Source organism: Garra rufa, chromosome 6 (genome assembly GCF_049309525.1).
Source record: "Garra rufa chromosome 6, GarRuf1.0, whole genome shotgun sequence".
Classification (NCBI taxonomy): domain Eukaryota; kingdom Metazoa; phylum Chordata; class Actinopteri; order Cypriniformes; family Cyprinidae; genus Garra; species Garra rufa.
In genome coordinates, this window is record NC_133366.1 from 7,885,824 (window position 1) to 7,906,414 (window position 20,591).

Sequence of the window (20,591 nt, forward strand, 5' to 3'; positions counted from 1 at the left end):
CCTCGGACTGTCCGCCTTACAAGCGTCGACCTCCAAAATCACCGGTGAAATATTTCGGTTCACCCTGCCAGCATTTCTCATCCGCCTCCCGGGGCCGCATCTCCTCCGTTACTCGCGAACATTCCCGCTGCGTTTCATAGCGTTTAAAGCGTGCATATCGCGCGACATGGCCGCATATAAGCTGGTGCTGATCCGCCACGGCGAGAGCTGCTGGAACCAGGAGAACCGATTCTGCGGATGGTTCGATGCCGATCTGAGCGAAACCGGAGTGGAGGAGGCCAAAAGGGGCGGACAGGCCCTGAAAGGTGATCCGGTGACCGTTTGTTAAACTGATCGTCTGTTTATCTGCAGTGTGTTTGTGCTGGGCCTGCGGAGATCACTGCTCAACTGCAGCAGCATCTCTCTCAAGATCTGTATTACTGATAAAATAACGCAAGTCGTTACTTGGTGGTTGTTTGTTGGCTAAAGTAATAAAAAAAAAAAACTTTAATCATACCCCAGAACCCCAAAAATCGGTGATTTTTTTAAGTAACTGATGTGTCCAAAAATCTTAAATTTTATGTATTTGCAATTAAAGCATCTTTTTTTATTTTTATTTTTTTTAAATAAATTTAATTGTATGAATTTTTATTTTCTCATCTGTATCGGTAAAATAACAAAGTAAAAAAAGCAACATTGATTTATTTGACACAAAATCTTTTGTAAGGTTATTATGAGCCTTTGAAATCCGTTTTTTTTTTTGCTAATTTATTTTTTCTGGATTCCATTTTTTACTGTTTTATTTTTTCTATATTCCATTTTTATTGGTTAAATATTTTTTTGTATCTGTAAAATAAAGTAAAAAAAAACCAGCATTTATTTAAAACACCAATTTTTTGCTAAGTTATCAGGGCCCTATCAAATCCATTTTTTTTTGCAATTTACATTTACATTTTTCTAGACTCTGTTTTATTGGTTAAAAAGAAAATTTTACTAGAAAAGCTTGTCTAATTTACACAGTTTAACAGCAATTTATTAGAAGTTTGACAAAAATTAAATTTTTAAGGCCCACAAATTCCATTTAATTTTTTCAAATTGTCATTTTTTCCATTTTAATTTAAAATTTGCAAATGGCCGTGTCCACTCTTACGGCAAGAAAAAGGTGGAAAGTAACATGCAAAATGATGCAAATGTTGTTTTTTCTTCCCCTTTAGATGCAGGCTATGAGTTTGACGTCTGCTACACATCCGTGCTGAAGCGTGCCATCAGGACCCTGTGGCTGGTGCTGGACAGCATCGATCAGATGTGGCTGCCCGTGCATCGCACCTGGCGTCTAAACGAGCGCCACTACGGCGGCCTGACGGGCCTCAACAAGGCCGAGACGGCGGCCAAACACGGCGAGGCGCAGGTGAAGATCTGGAGACGCTCTTACGACATCCCACCTCCACCCATGGACCCCGAGCACGACTTCTACTCTACCATCAGCAAGGTGAGCAAGACTGATAATCATCAGAAATGAGCAGTAAATCAGCATATTAGATTGGTTTCTGAAGGATCACGTGACACTGAATGTCCTATCGCTGCAGGACCGGCGTTACGGGGATCTGACGGAGGACCAGCTGCCCTCCTGTGAGAGCCTGAAGGACACTATTGCTCGAGCGCTGCCGTTCTGGAACGAGGAAATCGTTCCTCAGATCAAGGAGGGCAAGAGGGTTCTCATCGCCGCTCACGGAAACAGCCTGCGAGGAATCGTCAAACACCTGGAGGGTGAGAAATCATCTTAAATAGCCTAAACCCAGCGTACAGTATATACACTAGGGTCAGGATGATCAAATGATGCACTGCGATTCGTGGATCGATTCAGAGATTTTTCGAATGCATCACAATTCTGTCTGGAATCAAATTCTCAATGGATTGATTTATTTTCTCAGCCTTAATATACACCTTAAAAAACCCTGAGCTAGTCTGATGAGGGTGATCCATAGGACCCTATGAAATCTGTTTTAGTTTTTCTAAAATTTTTGGGATTCTGTTTTATTGGTAAATGAAATGGTAATAATCAAAAAGCATGTCTAGTTAAGTGTAATTATGAAATTTATGCATTTAACAAGTCTTTAATCAAGTTAACCTTCAGGGCTTATTTATGTATTTGTTTGTTTGGTTTGTATTTATTTTTATTCTGTGTTAATTTTCTGGATTTAATGGTTAAGTTTAATTTCAGTCACCAAAAAGCATGTCTAATTAATTGCAATTATAAAATGTATAACAGCAATTTATTGAAATTGTAGTAAAAATATCTATTGTTTTCATTTTTATTTTTTTATTTTTTTACAAAATAAGTGTTATTTTTCTCATTCTGGTTATTGTTTTCATTTGTCTAGATTCTATGTTGATGGTTTAATGGTATTTTATTAATTAAAAAATTTAAAGTTTTTTTTTTGTCTAAAATATCGAAAACATTTATTTTTCCCAAATTCTGCGTTTTCTGTTTTAATTTATTATATTTAATTAATTAGATATTAATGGTTTAATGGAATTTATTGATTTAAATGTCTAATTTAAATATATTATTTTTATATTAATTTAATATATATGTGCAGTAATTTAACATAAATGTATCAAAATGACATGTTTAGGGCCCTATTAAACAAAGTTTTATTTTTTTCTGAATTCTGACTAATTTTTCAAAAACTCTGTTTTCCGTTTACATTTTTCTGGATTCTGTTTAATGGTTAATAAAGTGAAGGCATAAAGAATTAACAATAACAATTTAACAATTAATCTTTTCAAAATGTAATTAAATCAAAACATAACTTTTTTGTCAAACAGTGCTGCACAACAGGGTTTACTGTTAAAATTAACATTTTTAAGAATAATTGTGTGATGTACCTTTAAAAAGAAAAGTTTTAATAATTGTATCTTTTTTTTATGTCAGAATTTCCTTTTAATTCATTTTCCAAATTCTTTGATGTTCTGAGTAATACTGTAAATTCTATTTTTATGTCTGGATTTCACAATTCTGTCCATGTTTTCAACATCACGGAAATCATAGGGGCATGATACGTAATTCACACAGACTCTAAATAATATTCAGATTAAGAGTAATTGTTTCTCAAAATACTCTAGCAAAATGCATAAAACCCTGGCAACCATCCACAATGTTTAAATGAGCATCTGTTTGATTGTGCTGATTATCCCCATGTGTTTTCTCCAGGTATGTCAGAGGAGGCGATCATGGAGCTGAATCTGCCCACAGGAATCCCTGTCCTTTATGAGCTGGACAAGAACCTGAAGCCTGTGAAGCCCATGCAGTTCCTGGGCGATGAAGAGACGGTCCGCAAAGCCATGGAGGCTGTCGCCGCTCAGGGCAAAGCCAAGAAGTAGACCTCCTTTCACACAATCCTCCTCACAAACGCAATCAGTGTTTGACCATGAGCCTAGAACCAAACCACTGACCAATCATTGATTCCCTAATGCTCTAATTCGGGACCATCCTAATAAAATTCAAAAATAACTGCTAGGATATATAAATGGTATGTAAATGAAACTGAGCCACAAGGAGGGATTGTAGCTTCACATAGTCTCTGCACTGAAAATCCACGGTCGCACATTTCAAAAGATGGCACTTGTGTTTGTCTGTGATGGCATCGCTTTGACAACTGTTGCCAGGCAACAGCATATATTAATGACTGGGTGGGCTGCAGAAGTGGTGCGTTTCCCCATGTTTGCGTGATTCATGCTTTGCTCTATGTCTCTAAACGCCCACAGAAATGCTCTTGAAATGTCCCTCACTTTGAAAGATCTGCGTAATGGTTTGTTTTTAGCATTCACCTACATCTAGAGCGGAGAAGTGAGTTTTTGGTTGGTGATTGACAGCAGATTATATTCCAGTGGGTTGTTTAGAGATGTTTTTTTGTCACTTCATGTGGTAAATGTCACTGTATGTTGAAGTTGTACTGTAGTCCATGTCTTCGATGCATTTTGACCCAAAAATCACTATTAAGGAAATATTGAATATTGTGTCCCAGAAAATAAATATTATATATAATTTTGTCTCTTCTTTTATGTTTCGCTTGTACAGCAAATGTTGATATTATTTTGCTTGACTGAAAGACAGAGTTATATGTACACTTACAAGAGTTGATGTGCAATCCCTAATAAATGATGGCTTACTTAAGCAGGAAAAAAAGTTGCATGTTGTGAGTGTTTTTTTTCTGATTCATAAATATAAGAAAATAGCTGCAAGCAACAATTAAGGCACAACAGAGGCAAAATGACGAGCTAAGCATGGTTTGGAGCGACAGACCAACTGTAGCATTGAGTAATTAAAACCATTTTAAGATGATTTTAGTCAAAATGGCTGCAAAAGCATAACTCCCACTAGTAAAATTATTTAATGGCTTTTTCCTTTTGACCAATAGGTGGCACTGTTATCAAATCGATGTGTTGTGTTCTGTGTGAGGTGACAATGGCACAAGTTTGGTGTCAATATGTCAAACCTTCACAGAGATACAGTTTTAGATGTAATCTGGCATCATCCCTCAACTTCGTTGCAGTGCTATACAAAAATGCTTTCGTCTATTGACACAAAATAAAAATTTTTTTTAGCACAGTCTGAAGATGAGCTGGCTCAATTTTGGTGAAAATCGGACAAACAGTCTAGGGTGAGTTTGAAAAAATAGGTTTTCAACATAAATAAAAACAGTAAACTTTGACAAATTTGCTATCTATGGTTTCGGCATGACCCAAAGAATATTTTGATACAATACAATAGGTTAATTCAAGAAAAAGTTATTAGCATTTTTGGAAATTGCATTATTAATGACCAATAGGTGGCGCTGTTACCAAAATGATGTGGCATGGTCAGTGTAAGGTGGCAATGGCACACACAAAGTTCGGTGTCAATATGTCAAAGATTTGCAGAGATACAGCCTCAGATGCAGATGATCTGAGTCAAATTTGGTGAAAATCGGACCAACAGTCTAGGAGGAGTTTGAAAAAGTACGTTTTCAACATAAATGGCAGACAGAAAGTTCATCTGACTATGGAGCAATTGGTATCTATGTTCTCAGCATAACCTAAAAAATCTATTGAGTTTTATTACAATAAGGCAATTTAGTCAAAAGTTATTAGCATTTTTGGAAATTTCATTAGAACTTTTGACCACAAGGTGGCACTGCTCCAAAACTGGTGCCGAAGACAGATACAGAGTTTTGTAAAGATGCGTTTGTAAAATATAGCATTTTACGACTAAATTCAAAATAGCCGATACACAAAATAGCTGACATTGGGAAAATGGTTCGACTCGACATTTGCACCATTTAGGAGTTATAAGCAAAATTAGCCATTTTTTAATATCTTCTGACCACTAGGTGGCACTGCGCCGAAATTGTGCAGGTAGCTTCAGGTCATGGTTGTTATAACACACACAAAGTTTGGTCTCAATACGCCAAACCGTTGCAGAGATATTGATTTACATCCATTTTTGTGTGCTGTTCGTCAAATTCGTTCATGCGTTATTAGAGAACAGTTTGACTAATCAACTTTATTTCTATAACTTTTAGCCAGCATGGTCTGAAGATGATCTGTGCCAATTTTGGTGAAAATCAGACAAACCGTCTAGGACGAGTTTTAAAAAGTAGTTTTTTCGAACTATTAAAAATAGCACAAAAAAAAAAAAAAAACTTGACCTTGCGTTTTTTAAATCCTTGGACTTTGGACAAGTGATGGCGCTAGAGAGTTTGAGTTAGAGACTCTAAACTTGCTACGTTTAATGTTGAGACTGTCCTCTATCTGTATGCCAAATTTCATAACTTTTCCACAAGCGGTTTTACGGGCTGCCATAGACTTAGGGCTGGAATACACTACACGACTTTTAAAATGGGAAGAAATTTTTTAAACAATAGGCATCATACACTTACCGAGACCTTACATCTTACTTAAGAGCAGAGGAAGAAATGGAAATGGAAGAATAAGAATTATAATAGGAACGCTAACGGATACAATAGTTGCCTTAGGTACTTGGGCCCTAAAAATACAAACATATCACAATAAATCATTAAAAAAAACATTTGAACATATATTTTTCATGTCGCCTAAACTATTAAATTATTTTTGTTTTAAATGTAATGCTTAGAAATATACAAGAAAGCCAAAACGTATAAACCTTATCCATTCAACATCAATCACCCAGCGTCGTATTTACATTTGCAGCCACAACAAATATGGCGGTTTACTCGAACCGCGTACGATGAGGTGACCAATCAGAGCGCGAGGTGCCCTCTGACTAATAGCCAATCAAAACGTGGCTCTCGCTTCTTGAAAACATGTCGCCCATGAAGCTGTGTGTTCCAGGTGGGTCGCTGTTATTAACCTGTTTTCTGCGCTCCCTTTTGGGTTTATCGACAAAATCGTTGCAGCGCTTGGCAGTATATTCTTCGCTTATGCACAGACTGACTTTTTATGAACTTTGATGTGGTTAGTGAAAGTTGAGAGCAGTTTGATTCTTCTAGAGCGTTCACGTGTAGTACAGTGAGTGTGCATTGCATTGCTGTAGGGCTGAATCATCTGCAGGCGCAGCACTGTTATGACGATGTAAACACAAAACATGTTCGATTTTAGTCAGTGTATGTCTAAAGCTGCTGATGTTGATTGATTTTCTTGATTTAATACTGTATATTTGATATAGTGTTGATAGAGTAGTCATAGAGGTGTATGTAGGGTTTAAGGACTCGTTTGGCGAGCCCTGCCCACCGCCCGAGGCGCAAGCGCTGCTGTCATGCATACCTGCCCTGGAACTGCTATCTGCTGTAAAACACTCACCTATGTGCCTTTACACGAACTCGCAGCTGATGAATGACTCGAGTTGTTTTGATCACCGAGATTCACTTGAAAAGCTCATTTTCATCAAGTCAAAAATCCGGTTTTTCTATAAATCATTTTTGGAAGGGTTATGAAGTAGAAATGTAAATTTTGCGTATTAGTTAATATTTTTGATATTTTTACCTGTACATACGCTACCAGTCCAAAGTTTTTGACCAGTAAGATTTTTAAATGTGTTTTTTTTTTTTAAATAAGTCTCTTCTGCTCACCAATCCTGCATTTATTTGATCCAAAGAACAGCAAAAACAGTCAAATGTTGAAATATTTTTTACTATTCAAAATAACTGTTTGAATATATTTTAAAATGAAAGTAATTCCTGTGATTTCAAATCTGATTTGCTGCCCAAAAAACACATTGTAATGATGTTAAAAACAGCTGAGTAGAATTTTTTTCAGGTTTCTTTGATGAATAGAAAAGTTCAGAAGAACACCATTTTTCTGAAATAGAAATCTTTTGTAACATTATCAATGTCTTTATCATTACTTTTAAGCAATCTGAAGCGTCCTTGCTAAATAAAATTTCTAAATATAATTTCTAGCATTTCTGTCACCCTGATAAATGCTGATCTTTGCATTCTTCTATTAATTAAAGAACCTTGGGAAAAACTGTTTAAATTTTTATAATAATAATAATATAAATTTTTTTTATTAGAATCAGAATATTAGAATGATTTCTGGAGGATCACTGAAGACTGGAGTAATAATGCTGAACATTTAGCTTTAATCACAGGAATAAATTACATTTTAAAATAGATTCAAACACAAATAAGTTACTTTAAATAGTAGACATATTTCAATTTTTTACTGTTTTTGCTGTACTTTGCGTCAAATAAATGCAGACACTTCTTTAAAAACCATTACAAATCTTTTGACTGGTAATGTAACCGTTTCATTTGTTATTTGAGGTAAGATTGTCTTTTAGCCATGGGTCTGCTTTTCTTAGTGGATGAACTACTTTCTTCTTACTCATCGTGAATCACACTGAAGTCATTTTACCATATAAATGTTAGGTTAAAGGTGTGTTAGGTGTTTTTTTTTTTTAAATAAATGCCTGCATTGTTTTTATCCAAAGTACAACAAAAACAATAAAATGTTGAAATGTTTACTATTTAAAATAACTGTTTGAATATATTTAAAAATGAATAATTCCTGTGATTTTAAAGCTGAATTTTAGCATCATTACTCCAGTCACATGGTCCTTCAGAAGTCATTCTAATATTCTGATTTACTGCCCAAAAAAACATTACGATGATTTTGAAAACAGACAAGTATAATTTTTTTCCCAGGTTTCTTTGAAGAAGAGAGAGTTCAGAAGAACACAATTTTTCTGAAATATAAATCTTTTGTATCATTATAAATGTCTTTATCATCACTTTTAAGCAATATGAAGCATCCTTGCTAAATTATTAGTATTTCTATCATTTCTAAAAGGTATAGTGTATAATGTTACAAAAGCTTTTTTATTTCAGATAAATGCTGATCTTTGGATCTTTCTATTCATCAAAAAATCTTGGATTCTAAATTTTTATAATATTGATATTAAAAAATAAACGGCAAATCAGAATAATGATTTCTGAAGGATTGTGTGACACTAAAGACTGGAGTAATGATGCTGAAAACTTTGCTTTGATCACAGGAATAAATTACATGTTTAAATATATTCAAACACAAATCATTTTATTTTAAAAAGTAAAAATATTTAAAATTGTTGCTGTACTTTGCATCAAATAAATGCAGGCTTGGGGAGCAGAAGAGACTTCTTTAAAAACCATTAAAAATCTTTTGACTGGTAGTGTAGCTGTTTCTTTTGTTATCTGAGGTACGATTGTCTTTTTAGCAATGGGACTGTTTTAATTAGTGGATGAACTACTTTCTTCTTACTCATCTTAATGAATCACGCTGAAGTCATTTTACAATCTAAATGTTAGGTTGAAGGTGTTTTTTATGTTTCTTCTTGCCCCATATACTTTAAATGTAAGTGATTCACTGTGAATGAGTTGTGTGTTTTTACAAACTGATTAAGGTGGCTTGGTTTGCTGCTGTTGTTCATGCAGGTGAAAGGCTCTGCAGCACGGAGGACTGTATCCCTGGTACCGGCACGTATCTGCGGCACGGCTACATCTTCGCTTCGCTCGCAGGATACGTGCTGAGAAAGAACGAGGGAGAGGAGGTCAGTTCATATGTTTGAACACAATTTTAATCAATTTGTATACATGCTTCTTGATCCAAAGTCAAGTTTTATTTCGTCCTCTTCCTTTATAGCTCCCGGTGATTTCAGTCGTTAGAGAGACAGAAGCACAGCTTTTGCCTGATGTCGGTGCCATCGTCACCTGTAAGGTGCGACTACAAAACATCTCATCGCTGGTGTTTAATGTTATGATCATATAGAGGGTTTGCACTTGCGTCACAGTTTGGTCATTTACCCGGATGCGTGGCCATATTGGAGATACTCGGATATAAACAGCAGCATGGATTGCACCGTTAATCTACTACTGAATATGTTGTTCTGCTAATTTATGCTGTCTAAACCATTGAAAAAATGTGTGAATGCTGCTAAATCATATAGAGAAGGACTTAGTAAGCAGGAAAGGGTGCAATATTTTGACAAACTAAATTTAATAGTTGTTAGAGACATGTACAAGTAGTATTGTGTAAGATATTAGCCTAATATTTCACCTACCTGACCGGAAATGATAAGAACGAACACAAATGTTGTCAAGATTCTGGAAATCCTGGTTTATTTTGGTCAACCACAAACGCCTTTTGTTTCAGTTTTTTGCTCTCTTCTCCCTGATTTGTTATAACTCCAAATGTTACCAATTAGTACAGCCCAAAACGTGACAATAATTGACCATTTTCAGCAGCAATAATCAGCATAAAGAAGCGTCATGAAAACACTCTGTCTGAATCTTTCTGATCTTTCTTTTTTTGTTATTCACTATGATGCAATTATGAAAAAAAATCTGTGCATTAAATATGAGATTTTACCTTTTGCAGGTGACAAGTATCAACCCACGGTTTGCTAAAGTCCACATCTTATATGTGGGGTCGACACCGCTGAAAGACAGGTTTAGAGGCACGATCAGGTACCTTATCCATTCAAGTTTTAAAAGCAGGTTCTTATCCTTTTGTCAGTAACGGTAGTAAAATATTCTGATTTGCTAAACTCTCTTTGGTTTTGATTTCTCCAGAAGAGAAGACGTGAGAGCGACAGAGAAAGATAAGGTGAGTCCATTTGATTTTTTTTGTTTTGTGGTCACAAAAAATTAGTAGGTAAGATGATAATGCTTAAGAAAAGACTTCAAATATCCAATGTGACCATTTAAAAAAAAAAGTATAAAATAGCATGTGTTTCACTGCTTTTTCAGGTGGAGACGTACAAAAGCTTCAGGCCAGGCGACATTGTCCTTGCAAAAGTGGTATCCTTTATAATATATGAAAAGCAGTTTTCTTGTCTTGGATGTGTTGCTTGTGACCCTTGACTTCGGCTGTCAGATCTCTTTGGGTGATGTGCAGTCGAACTACCTGCTGACCACAGCGGAGAACGAGTTGGGCGTAGTCGTGGCCCACAGCGAGGCGGGTGAGGGAACATTCAAATAGCAATGTACAATGTGACGGAAAAGTTCACACAAAAATGAATATTTACTAAAAATGTAGCATTGCATCACTTCCTCACCAATAGATCCTCCGCAGTGAATGGGTGCCGTCAGAATGAGAGTCCAAACAGCTGATAAAACCATCACAATAATCCACAAGTAATCCACACCACTCCAGTCCATCAGTTAACATCTCCAGAAGCCAAAAGCTGTGTGTTTCACGCTTCTGGTCATAATACAAGTCCATAATCCACAATATTGCTTCCTCCAGTGAAAAGAAGTGTCCTCTCACATCAAAATCCACACATATATGTGACCCTGGACCACAAAACCACTCATAAGGCTAAATTTTACAAAACTGAGATGTACATCATATGAAAGCTCAATAATTAAGCTTTCCATGGATGTATGGTTTGTCAGGATAGGACAATGTTTGACCGAGATACAACTATTTGAAAATCTGGAATCTGAGGGTGCAAAAAAAATCAAAATACTGAGAAAATCACCTTTAAAGTTGTCCAAATTAAGTTCTTAACAATGCATATTACTAATCAAAAATTACATTTTGATATGTTTACAGTAGGAATTTTACAAAAAATCTTCATGGAATATGATTTTTACATAATTTCCTAATGATTTTTGGCATAAAAGAAAAATCAATAATTTTGACCCATACAAAGTATTTTTGGCTATTGCTACAAATATACCCCAGCGACTTAAGACCCCAGGGTCACATATTTGCTTTTTTTGGCTTGTAAACAATGCTTAATCTGTGCATATTTCTCTCATATTCACCCAAGATGATTTTTTACTAGAGGAAGCGTTATGGATTACGCATTCGTATTTTATCTGGAATCAATAGTTTAAAGTTTAAAAAAATCTTAATGATGGATTTGTTTCTTACAAACATGCAGCTTTTCACTTCACAAGATGTTAAAGTTTACTTCCAGAACAATAATGTACAGATAATTTACTCACCCCCTTGTCATACAAGATGTTCATGTCTTTCTTTCTTCAGTTGCAAAGAAATAGTTATACGAAGGTAAAACATTTTAGGAATGTAGTATGGTGTGGACTTCTATGGTGCCCCGAGTGTGAACTTCCAAAATACATCTTAAATGCAGCTTCAGAGGACTCTAAACAATCCGACCTGAGGAAAAAGGGTCTTATCTAATGAAACAATTGATTATTTAAAAAAAAAATTACTGTTTATATACTTTTTAACCTCAAATGCTTGTTTTGTCTAGCTCTCTGTGTGTGCTCTGTGTATTCCAGTTCAATACAGATAGGGTATGTCAAAAAAACTCCCATCTCATTTTCTCCTCCAGCTTCAAAATCGTCCTACATCGCTGCAGAAGTACTAACCCAGTGTACATGCAAAGATGATCAAATGCTCTTTACAAAAAAAGGTAAAACAGCGATGTAGGGTGATTTTGAAGTTGGTGTAGAGAATGAGATGGGAGTTTTTTTGACATACCCTAACTGTCCTGAACCGCAATACACAGAGTACACGCAGAGCTAGACAAAGATGAGCACTTGAGGTTAAAAAAATAATATAAATTGCATTTTTTTTCTGCATTTTGGAAGTTCAAACTGGGGGGCACCATAGAAGTCCACTATATGGAGAGAAATCCTGAAATGTTTTCCTCAAAAAACTATTTGTTTACGACTGTAAAAAGAAAGAAATGAACATCTTGGATGACAAGGGGGTGAGTAAATAATCTGTAAATTTTTATTCTGAAAGTGAACTTCCCTTTTAATAGATGGACTGGAGCGGTGTGGATTATTGTGATGTTTTTATCAGATCTTTGGACTCTCATTCTAACGGCACCCATTCACTGCAGAAGATCCATTGCTGAGCAAGTGACGGAATGCTAAGTTTTGATGTGGAAATAAACTGATCTACATCTACATAATTTTTCATCACGGTCTGAAATCTCTTCCTGCAGGCGCTCAGATGGTGCCCATCAGCTGGTGTGAGATGCAGTGTCCACGCACACACGCCAAAGAGTTTCGCAAGGTCGCGCGGGTACAGCCGGAGTACCTGCAGGCCTGAGCCACGCCCACCATCCCCTTTGACCACACCCACTGGAACACACAGCTTCAAAGACACGCCCTTAAAGTGGAACTCTCAGCCCAGTAACTGTTAGGAATTCTAGGTGTGAATCTGGATTGTTACATTCCACACTGCCTGTGAATACTGCATGAGTATCACATGACCATAATCTGAATGTAGTTGCATTGCTAAGCAGTATTCTGGCATTCCTGATGCGCTGACACACCTGTGATTGTAATATCACGTGCTCGGATGTCTCGCAGTGCTTTTCAAAGCTCTGAAACGTGTGGAATGTCATATTTTGTTGATGGACTTCCACTCTAAACATTGAGTTGGAACAATTGAAATCAAAAGGAAAGAAATTGAGGAATTATATTGAGTAAAGAATCTGAAGTCTGTTTTTAGGACCACTGATATTGTTTGCATTGTATAAATGGAGCTCCAAAACCTACAAAGTGAAAAACTGGAAATGTACTATTGCCACAGTCTTTCACAGATTTGAAGTTTATAGAACAATAACATTGGGCAGCACTGTTTTCTAACTCTTCGAAGCGCATGAACCGCAAAAAAATAGTCACCAGAGATGAATTTCCTTTTACCTCTTGCTGCTTTTATTGAGAACATCTGGAAAGTCTTATTTGATACGTTTTCCTTATTCTGTCCCTTTGTCTGTAACTGTTTTGAGAGGTCATGTGTTTACAAGAGAACAAAAATAAAGTGTTTAACATCACACATTCAGCTGCATTTGTCCTGAACGTTGCATTGATGAACAATTTCAACACAGCATTTATTTCCAGACACATGATAGATTTTTGTAACTCAAACAGCTTGGTGTAATATGTTTAACTCCCAGAAATGCAATAACTGATAGTCAATTGTTCAAATGTTTGGGGTCAGTGTAAAGAAATTAATACTTTTACACAGCAAGGATGCATTAAATTAATTAAGAGTGAGTGTAAAGACATTTATAATGTTGCAAAAGATTCCTTTTCAAATGTTATTGTTTTGAACTACACTTCTATTCATCTAAGAATCCTAGACAAATAATAAAGTATGGCCATTTTTACAAAAATATGAACTCTTTTTAAACACTGATAATCAGAAATGTTTCTTGAGCAGCAAATCAGCATATTATAATGATTTCTGAAGGATCATGTGACACTGACGACTGAAAATTCAGGAATAAATTACATTTTGAAATATATTCACAGAAAACATTTAGCATTGTAATAATATTTAAGAGTATAACTCTATTACTGTATCAAATGCATGCAGCCTTGGTAAGCATATAAATTGTACTGACCCCAAGCTTTTGAACACTATCTCACTGTAGATAAAAGTGCATAAATGTAAATGACAATAATGTTCTAAATAATTAATTAAACGTCAAAAACATCAAGCACAGCTCTAATCCAGTGTCTTTATTCGGCCTTTTCTGTTGTGTAACCTTTTCTTTGTATAATTATCTTCAGCAAATGTAATGATAAAATCAAATACAACTCGTGATATTTCACCTGAGTACAACATTATACACTCTTCGGACCAAAAAAAAAAAAATTCGATTCAAAGAAAACTTACTTAAAAAAAGTAAAAATACTATTTCGGATATCCTGAGCTCCTCAGTTTCCAAAAATAAATGTCATAAACCCATTTTGATTTACACATTAAAGGGAACCCTGGTTATTAAACCTACTGTGGCTTAATGTAACAAACTATGTCTCTTACTAAAATACGTAGTAGAAAAACCTATGAAAAATGTACATTATTTTATACGTTTTATACATATTTTGGCGCTATTATTTGATTACGTAGAACTCATACAATGCCACATTGTGGCTTCTGGTTGTAATTTTCAGTCAAAGGGCAACAAGAGAAGCAATGTATGTCTTTACTGCTTTCCTAGCAATAAGAAAAGGAGCAAAGAATGGGAAGATGCCTGTGAATAGAACTTCCTAAAGACCTGTGTCTGTGTTTTCTCCACTTTAGCCCTGATGAGTTGCGTTGTGGTAGAAATAGCAACAGGTAGTGCCAGTAGGTCACCAAGTGCAACCATTCTATGTAATCAAAAAGAGCGTCCAAAATATGTCTATAACAATGTCAATTATGTAAATCTTTCATGGGTTTTTTTCCACTACACATTTTAGTATAAGACATCATTTATGTAATATTAAGCCATACAAGTCTTAAAGGATTAGTTCACTTTCAGAACAAAAATTCACAGATAATGTACTCACCCCCTTGTCATCCAAGATGTTTCTTTCTTCAATCGTAAAGAAACTATGTTTTTTAAGGAAAACATTTCAGGATTTCTCTCCATATAGTGGACTTCTATGGTGCCCCCGAGTTTGAACGTCAAAAATGCAGCTTCAAAGGGCTCTAAACAATCCCAGCTGAGGAAAAAGGGCCTTATCTGGTGAAACGATCGGTTATTTTTGAAACAAATTGACAATTTTGTATACTTTTTAACCTGAAATGCTTGTCTCATCTCTGTGATGTGTACTGTGTGTGAACTGAACACAGTTAGGGTATGTCATAAAATTTCCATCTCCTTTTCTTCCCCAACTGCAAAATTGTCCTACATTGCTGCAGAAGTACCGACACAGTGTTTACAAATGACGATTTTGAAGTTGAAGAAGAAAACGAGATGGGAGTTTTTCAACATATACCCTAACTGTATTTCCCCGGATCACACAGACTGCGCATGCGCTGTGCAGAGACGAGACAAGACTAGCATTTGAGGTTAAAAAGTATATAAATTGTCAATTTGTTTTAAAAAATAACTGATCATTTCACCAGATAAGACCCTTCTTCCTCAGCTGGGATTGTTTAGAGCCCTTTGAAGCTGCATTTTGGAAGTTCAAACTCGGGGGCACCATAGAAGTCCACTATATGGAGAGAAATCCTGAAATTTTTTACTCAAAAAACAATTTCTTTACAACTAAATTAAGAAAGACATGAACATCTTGGATAACAAAGGCGTGAGTAAATTATCTGTAAATTTTTGTTCTGAAAGTGAACTAATCCTTTAATACCCAGGGTTCCCTTTAAAGAAAATCTGTTAACATATAAATGAACATTTTGTCATCATTTACTCACCCTTGTGTCATTCCAAACATATTTCATATGGGCTCTTATACTGTTAGTTGTTTTGTCCTTTTTGGCGCTTGACCGATGTGATTGCAGAACATGTATGGGCGAGTAAATGAGGACTGAGTGTTCACTTAACTCTCAGTCATCGAATCGCACCGAGTTCCTTGCATGAGCATCGATCGCAAACTTCTTATTGGATGGCGCTGCGAACCCCAATCCGGCTCCTTTATTACTGAAGTTCATACGGCGGTTCTGTGCACGCTCAAACTCTCCCAGAAGGCCTTGCTGCAAAGTCTGTTGGCCTTCTTTCCCCAGCGCCATGTTGGCCCGGCCGGCGAATCCTGTGAGGGGCTGGTTGCTCTTTTTAAACCCACCCATCAAGCGCAGGAACTTGGCTTGTCTGTCAGAGCTGTCGAACTGCGCCGTGCCCCACTGGCCGAGACTCTACAAACAGATCAACACCATTCAGATTAAAACCTATTTATGTTACTGATTGCACTATACACCATGCAACGCTGTAAAAAAATAATGGTTCTTTATTGGCATTAATGGTTCCATTAAGAACCTTTAACATCAATGGAATCTTCAGATTTTTAAAAAGTTCTTCGCACTAAGAGAAATTGGGGATGCACTGAAATGAAACTCCTTGGCCGAAGCTGAACAAAATTATACACTGGGCCAAAGGCTGATTACCGAACACAGTTTTTAGTGTTTCTTCCGCTATGCATTTTTCCGATTTTTTTTTACCATTGGATAATTTAAATAGCCAAAATATGCTTTTTACAGTTTTGTCTTGCTTTTCAAAGAAAAAAATCAATTGCTAAACAACAATTTGAAAATATTTACTTAACACTGAACATTTTTAACATTCTAGTAGACATTATAGCCTACCAACAAAGCACAATTTAACTTAAAATTAATAAGTTAGTAAAATAATATTCTTTGCCCATTTTAAAGACCTTTTCTAGAGTCAGGCATGTGTTTTTAATTTACAAATAAATGCAGCCTTGCTGAGTAAAGGAGAATGTTATAATGAATGTATTAATAGAGCTGTTGTAATCATTGTTATCATTACTTTTTATTTTTATTTTACAGAACAACAGTAAAATTAAAATACTAACATTTATGAATGACTTTTATTTTGGCGGAAACCCACAGCAGACCTCAGTACTACTTTTTGCAGACAGTAGATTTATGAATGATTTTGAACCCTGGCTAACATTCGGTGCATCCCTAGAAAAAATGGTTCTTTTGAGAACTGCTTGCTGAAAAGTTCTTCGGAGAACCACCCAAAACAGTTCTACTATTGCATTGCTGTTTTGGAACTGCTATTTTTGATGTGAAACTAACCATCTCCGGCTGTGATTCCTTGTCAATGTCCTTCTGTAGGGCGAGACGGCGGGCCTGTGGAAGAAAAAAGTCATTTTATCTAATCTCAACTCTCTTCATTTATGGTGTGTGTGGAAAAATACTATTCATCTGCTGGTACTGTACCTGATCTATAGAAACTTCATCCTGATTCCCAGGCTTTTCTGAGAGGAACACAACATCTGACTGAGTGCAGAGAGATAGAGAGCACAATGACATACAGTGAAGTAGGTGTGTGATTCACTTTTAACATCAAATAAAACCACTAGCAAGTCATTTAAACTTGGATGACCATGTTCTTAATCAGACATGAGATACAACATATATGGCTGGATGAGTCTAATAAAATCTCTAAAACCATGTGTCACAAAAGAAGATGTTACAAATTATATTTTTCCAAATGAAATTAAGCCAATTTATAGGACAGTAAGTTTTTTCATAACTGTAATATACAAAAAAGTGCATTCATTTATGTAAATGCATAATTTTAATTTTGTTATTACAGTAATGAGAACAGTACACTGCCAGTTTTGAACAGTAATTTTATTTTTTAAAGAAGTCCCCTCTGCTCACCAAGCCTGCATTCATTTGATATCAGAATACAGCAAAAGCAGTAAAATATTTTTACTATTTAAAATAACTGTTTTCTATTTGAACATATTTTTAAATTTAATTTATTTCTGTGATCAAAGCTGAATTTTCAGCATCATTACTCCAGTCTTCAGTGTCACATGATCCTTCAGAAATCATTATAAAATGCTGATTTGCTGCTCAACAAATATTTATTATTATTATCAAATATATTCAAAAACATTATTTCAACTTTATTTTATATAGTAAAAACAATTTAAAATTGTTTTGCTGGACTTTTTTTTTTGTTTTTTACATTTAAATCTTACTGTTCAAAAATTGACAGTTGGATTAAATAATTATACAAAAAAAATTAAATAATTGTCATAAACGGCAAACACGTAAATAAATTCTGTGAATCAAAAATATATACTTTTTAAACATATAATATCTAATCTTTTTTATTATTTTGATTTTGGATGAATCATGACTTGCACATGTTCTTGCTAGTTTTGTGATATTGACCCTGTTATGAAGCAGCAGTGTTGTTACTGCTAACTAAAACTATTAAAAATATATTTACACAAAATAAAGCTACAATAAAAGAAAATATACATATTACACATCAAAAAAAGAAACTGAGAAAAGTTGCTTGAAAATTAACGTAAAAGACTACAACAGAAACAAAATACACGGAAAATAAACAGAGATGTTTAAAAACAAATTAAAATTTAAAATGAATAAATACTATATAAGCATATAAATAATAATAATAAAAAAAAAAATCACAGTGGTGTCACATTGAGAACAACCAATCATCAACTTCAGTTTTGCCCCAGCAGAATAAACTCAATGAGACTCACCACTTTACTTTCTGTCTCCACAACGGCCTCGAAATGCTCCTCTTTAAGTTTTTTCTTTTTAACTTTTTCTGGGGTCTTCTTTTTGTCGCCTTTACTCTTCTTCTTTCCCACCGGTTCGTCCTCGATCTCAATGACAACATCAGCCACCGCTTTCGTTTTCTTTTTCACCTTCTTGTCCGACGAGCTCACCTTTCCTCCGTTGGCGTGAGGATGACTCTCATCTTCCTCCATGCTCTTTAATTTCTTCTTCAACTTCTTGCTCTTTTCCTCTGGTCTTTTATTTGAGGTGATCTCATCAGGCTCTTCCTCTGCTTTCGTTTTCTTTTTCTTCTTCTTGTCCGATGAGTTCTCCCTTCCTCCGTTTGTGTGAGGATGACTCTCACCTTCCTCCAAGTTTTTTAATTTCTTGTTCAACTTCTTGCTCTTCTCCTCCGGCCTTTTATTTGAGGTGATCTCATCAGGCTCTTCCTCTGCTGAAGATTTCTTTTTCTTCTTCTTCTTTTTCTTCACCTCTTGGTCTTCCTCTTCACATTCATCTCCGTCTTTCAGCTTTTTTCTTTTCTTCTTCATCTCTCCGTCTGCCGATTCTGTGTTTTGTTTTTGTTCGGCCACATCATCAATTTTTCGTTTCTTCTTCTTTTTTACTATCTCTACACTGTGCTCCAGTTCTTTGAACTTTTTCTTCTTTTTTATACTTTCCACCTCGTCTTCACCTCCTTGTTTCTTGGCTTTCTTTTTCTTAGTCACTACATGATCTCCTTCCTCTTGGATCTGCTCTGCTTCCTGCTTTATCTTTTTCTTCTTCTTCGTTTTGTCAGGAGCATCGCTGATGTTTACATCTGAGAGTTCAGTTTTGACGGCAGTCTGGACGGACGCATGGCAACACTCAGGGCTTTCTGCCTCCTCTTGCTCCTTCAATTTCTTTTTCTTCTTTTTCTTCTTCTCACCCGCATCGCTGTTCTGTTTCTCTCCATCTCTGATGTTTGTGTCCAGAGGTTCTTCTTTTTTAACAACAGTCTGGACGGACACATCATGACATGCATTCACATTTGTGTCCCCTGCATCCTGAACGTCCTCCAACTTTATTTTCTTCTTTTTCTTCTTCTCTTTGGGCGTCCTGTCAACTGCCATGCCAACTTTTTTCAACCAATGTCTCAAAAATCTGATGTTCTTCTTGCTGTCAGCATCCTCTGAGGTTCTGCATTAGCCTTCACCATCTGCAAATGCAAGAAATATTATTTCAGTCAGAACATTTATATTTGTACGTCACAATAAAATATATGCTACCAGTCAAAAGTTTTTTTTTTTTTTTTAAATAAGTCTCTTGTGCTCACCAAGCCTGCATTTATTTAATCCCAAAATACAGTAAAAACAGTAACATATTTAACTATTTAAATTAACTTTTTTTTCATTTGAATATTTTTCAAATTAAATTAAATGTAAAAAAAATTATATTTTCAGCATCATTATTCCAGCCTTCAGTGTTACACGATCCTTCAGAAATCATTCTAATATGCTGATTTGCTGTTCAAGAAACATTTTTCAGTATTATTATTATAAATATTTCAAACAGTTAAGTATTTTTTCAGAATTCTTTGATATATTTGTTTGATTTTATACATTTTATTCCCTCAAAAATAATAAAAATATATTGTTTTCCGTCTGTTCTAAGTTTTTTCTTAATTATGGAGTGACAATATGATACCCAAAATATGTTCTGACTCTAATATGTTCTTTAGTGTTCAAAAACTTTAAAAATTTTGACTGGTAGTTCATAAATTATAAGAAATAAGCAGATTATAAGCATTTTTAATCGCGATTATCATTATTTAACTCTAGGTTGGTTGAGTCTAGCAGTAAAAACATAAATATGACATTAGTTTGATGTATGTGTTGAATGACAGCTTAATCTGTGAAACACATGAATCTTACCTAACCATTATTATGATAACATTGTCAAAGCGGCTTGTTTTGTTAAACACACTTATTTGTTGGTAACTTGAAGCGGGTTCACATTCCGGCTCGTTTAACTCATTCAAAGCACTGTATTACATGTTTGTTTTATTACTTACTCGTTTGCCACACGTGGGACGAGACGCTCTCCGTTCGACTCTAATCCGGAAGAAATCGCTCATCACTTCCTTGGTAACGCCTCTACGCGTCCTTGGCAACTGTGAGCGAACGCAT

General features: G+C 35.4%; 3 protein-coding genes across 3 annotated transcripts; 2 read left to right on the forward strand and 1 right to left on the reverse strand.

Annotated features, from left to right (window-relative positions):
• The first annotated feature begins 6 nt into the window (after nt 1-6).
• On the forward strand, nt 7-4,168 carry pgam1b (phosphoglycerate mutase 1b). Its single transcript, XM_073842295.1, has 4 exons — nt 7-305; nt 1,194-1,468; nt 1,566-1,746; nt 3,194-4,168. Exons 1-4 carry the CDS (start codon nt 167-169, stop codon nt 3,361-3,363), a joined length of 765 nt encoding a protein of 254 aa, XP_073698396.1. The 5' UTR covers nt 7-166; the 3' UTR covers nt 3,364-4,168.
• Nucleotides 4,169-6,305: 2,137 nt separating this feature from the next.
• On the forward strand, nt 6,306-13,245 carry exosc1 (exosome component 1). The gene is made up of 8 exons (XM_073842415.1): nt 6,306-6,333; nt 8,916-9,031; nt 9,124-9,198; nt 9,859-9,947; nt 10,053-10,086; nt 10,230-10,280; nt 10,357-10,441; nt 12,407-13,245. Exons 1-8 carry the CDS (start codon nt 6,306-6,308, stop codon nt 12,511-12,513), a joined length of 585 nt encoding a protein of 194 aa, XP_073698516.1. The 3' UTR covers nt 12,514-13,245.
• knop1 (lysine-rich nucleolar protein 1) lies at nt 13,102-20,515 on the reverse strand. Its single transcript, XM_073842414.1, has 5 exons — nt 20,477-20,515; nt 18,405-19,621; nt 17,098-17,157; nt 16,954-17,007; nt 13,102-16,047 (listed from the first exon to the last, which is right to left on the reverse strand). Exons 2-5 carry the CDS (start codon nt 19,533-19,535, stop codon nt 15,742-15,744), a joined length of 1,551 nt encoding a protein of 516 aa, XP_073698515.1. The 5' UTR covers nt 19,536-19,621; nt 20,477-20,515; the 3' UTR covers nt 13,102-15,741.
• Nucleotides 20,516-20,591: the final 76 nt, after the last annotated feature.

Coding starts and splice junctions, on each gene's coding strand:
- pgam1b (XM_073842295.1), top strand. CDS start 167: ATGGCCGCATATAAGCTGGTGCTGATCCGCCACGGCGAGAGCTGCTGG. Junction 306..1,193: donor GGGCGGACAGGCCCTGAAAG/GTGATCCGGTGA, acceptor CTTCCCCTTTAG/ATGCAGGCTATGAGTTTGAC. Junction 1,747..3,193: donor AATCGTCAAACACCTGGAGG/GTGAGAAATCAT, acceptor TGTTTTCTCCAG/GTATGTCAGAGGAGGCGATC.
- exosc1 (XM_073842415.1), top strand. CDS start 6,306: ATGTCGCCCATGAAGCTGTGTGTTCCAG. Junction 6,334..8,915: donor CATGAAGCTGTGTGTTCCAG/GTGGGTCGCTGT, acceptor TTGTTCATGCAG/GTGAAAGGCTCTGCAGCACG. Junction 10,442..12,406: donor CGTGGCCCACAGCGAGGCGG/GTGAGGGAACAT, acceptor CTCTTCCTGCAG/GCGCTCAGATGGTGCCCATC.
- knop1 (XM_073842414.1), bottom strand. CDS start 19,535: ATGGCAGTTGACAGGACGCCCAAAGAGAAGAAGAAAAAGAAGAAAATA. Junction 17,158..18,404: donor TGGAGACAGAAAGTAAAGTG/GTGAGTCTCATT, acceptor CTCTGCACTCAG/TCAGATGTTGTGTTCCTCTC. Junction 17,008..17,097: donor ATGAAGTTTCTATAGATCAG/GTACAGTACCAG, acceptor TTTCTTCCACAG/GCCCGCCGTCTCGCCCTACA.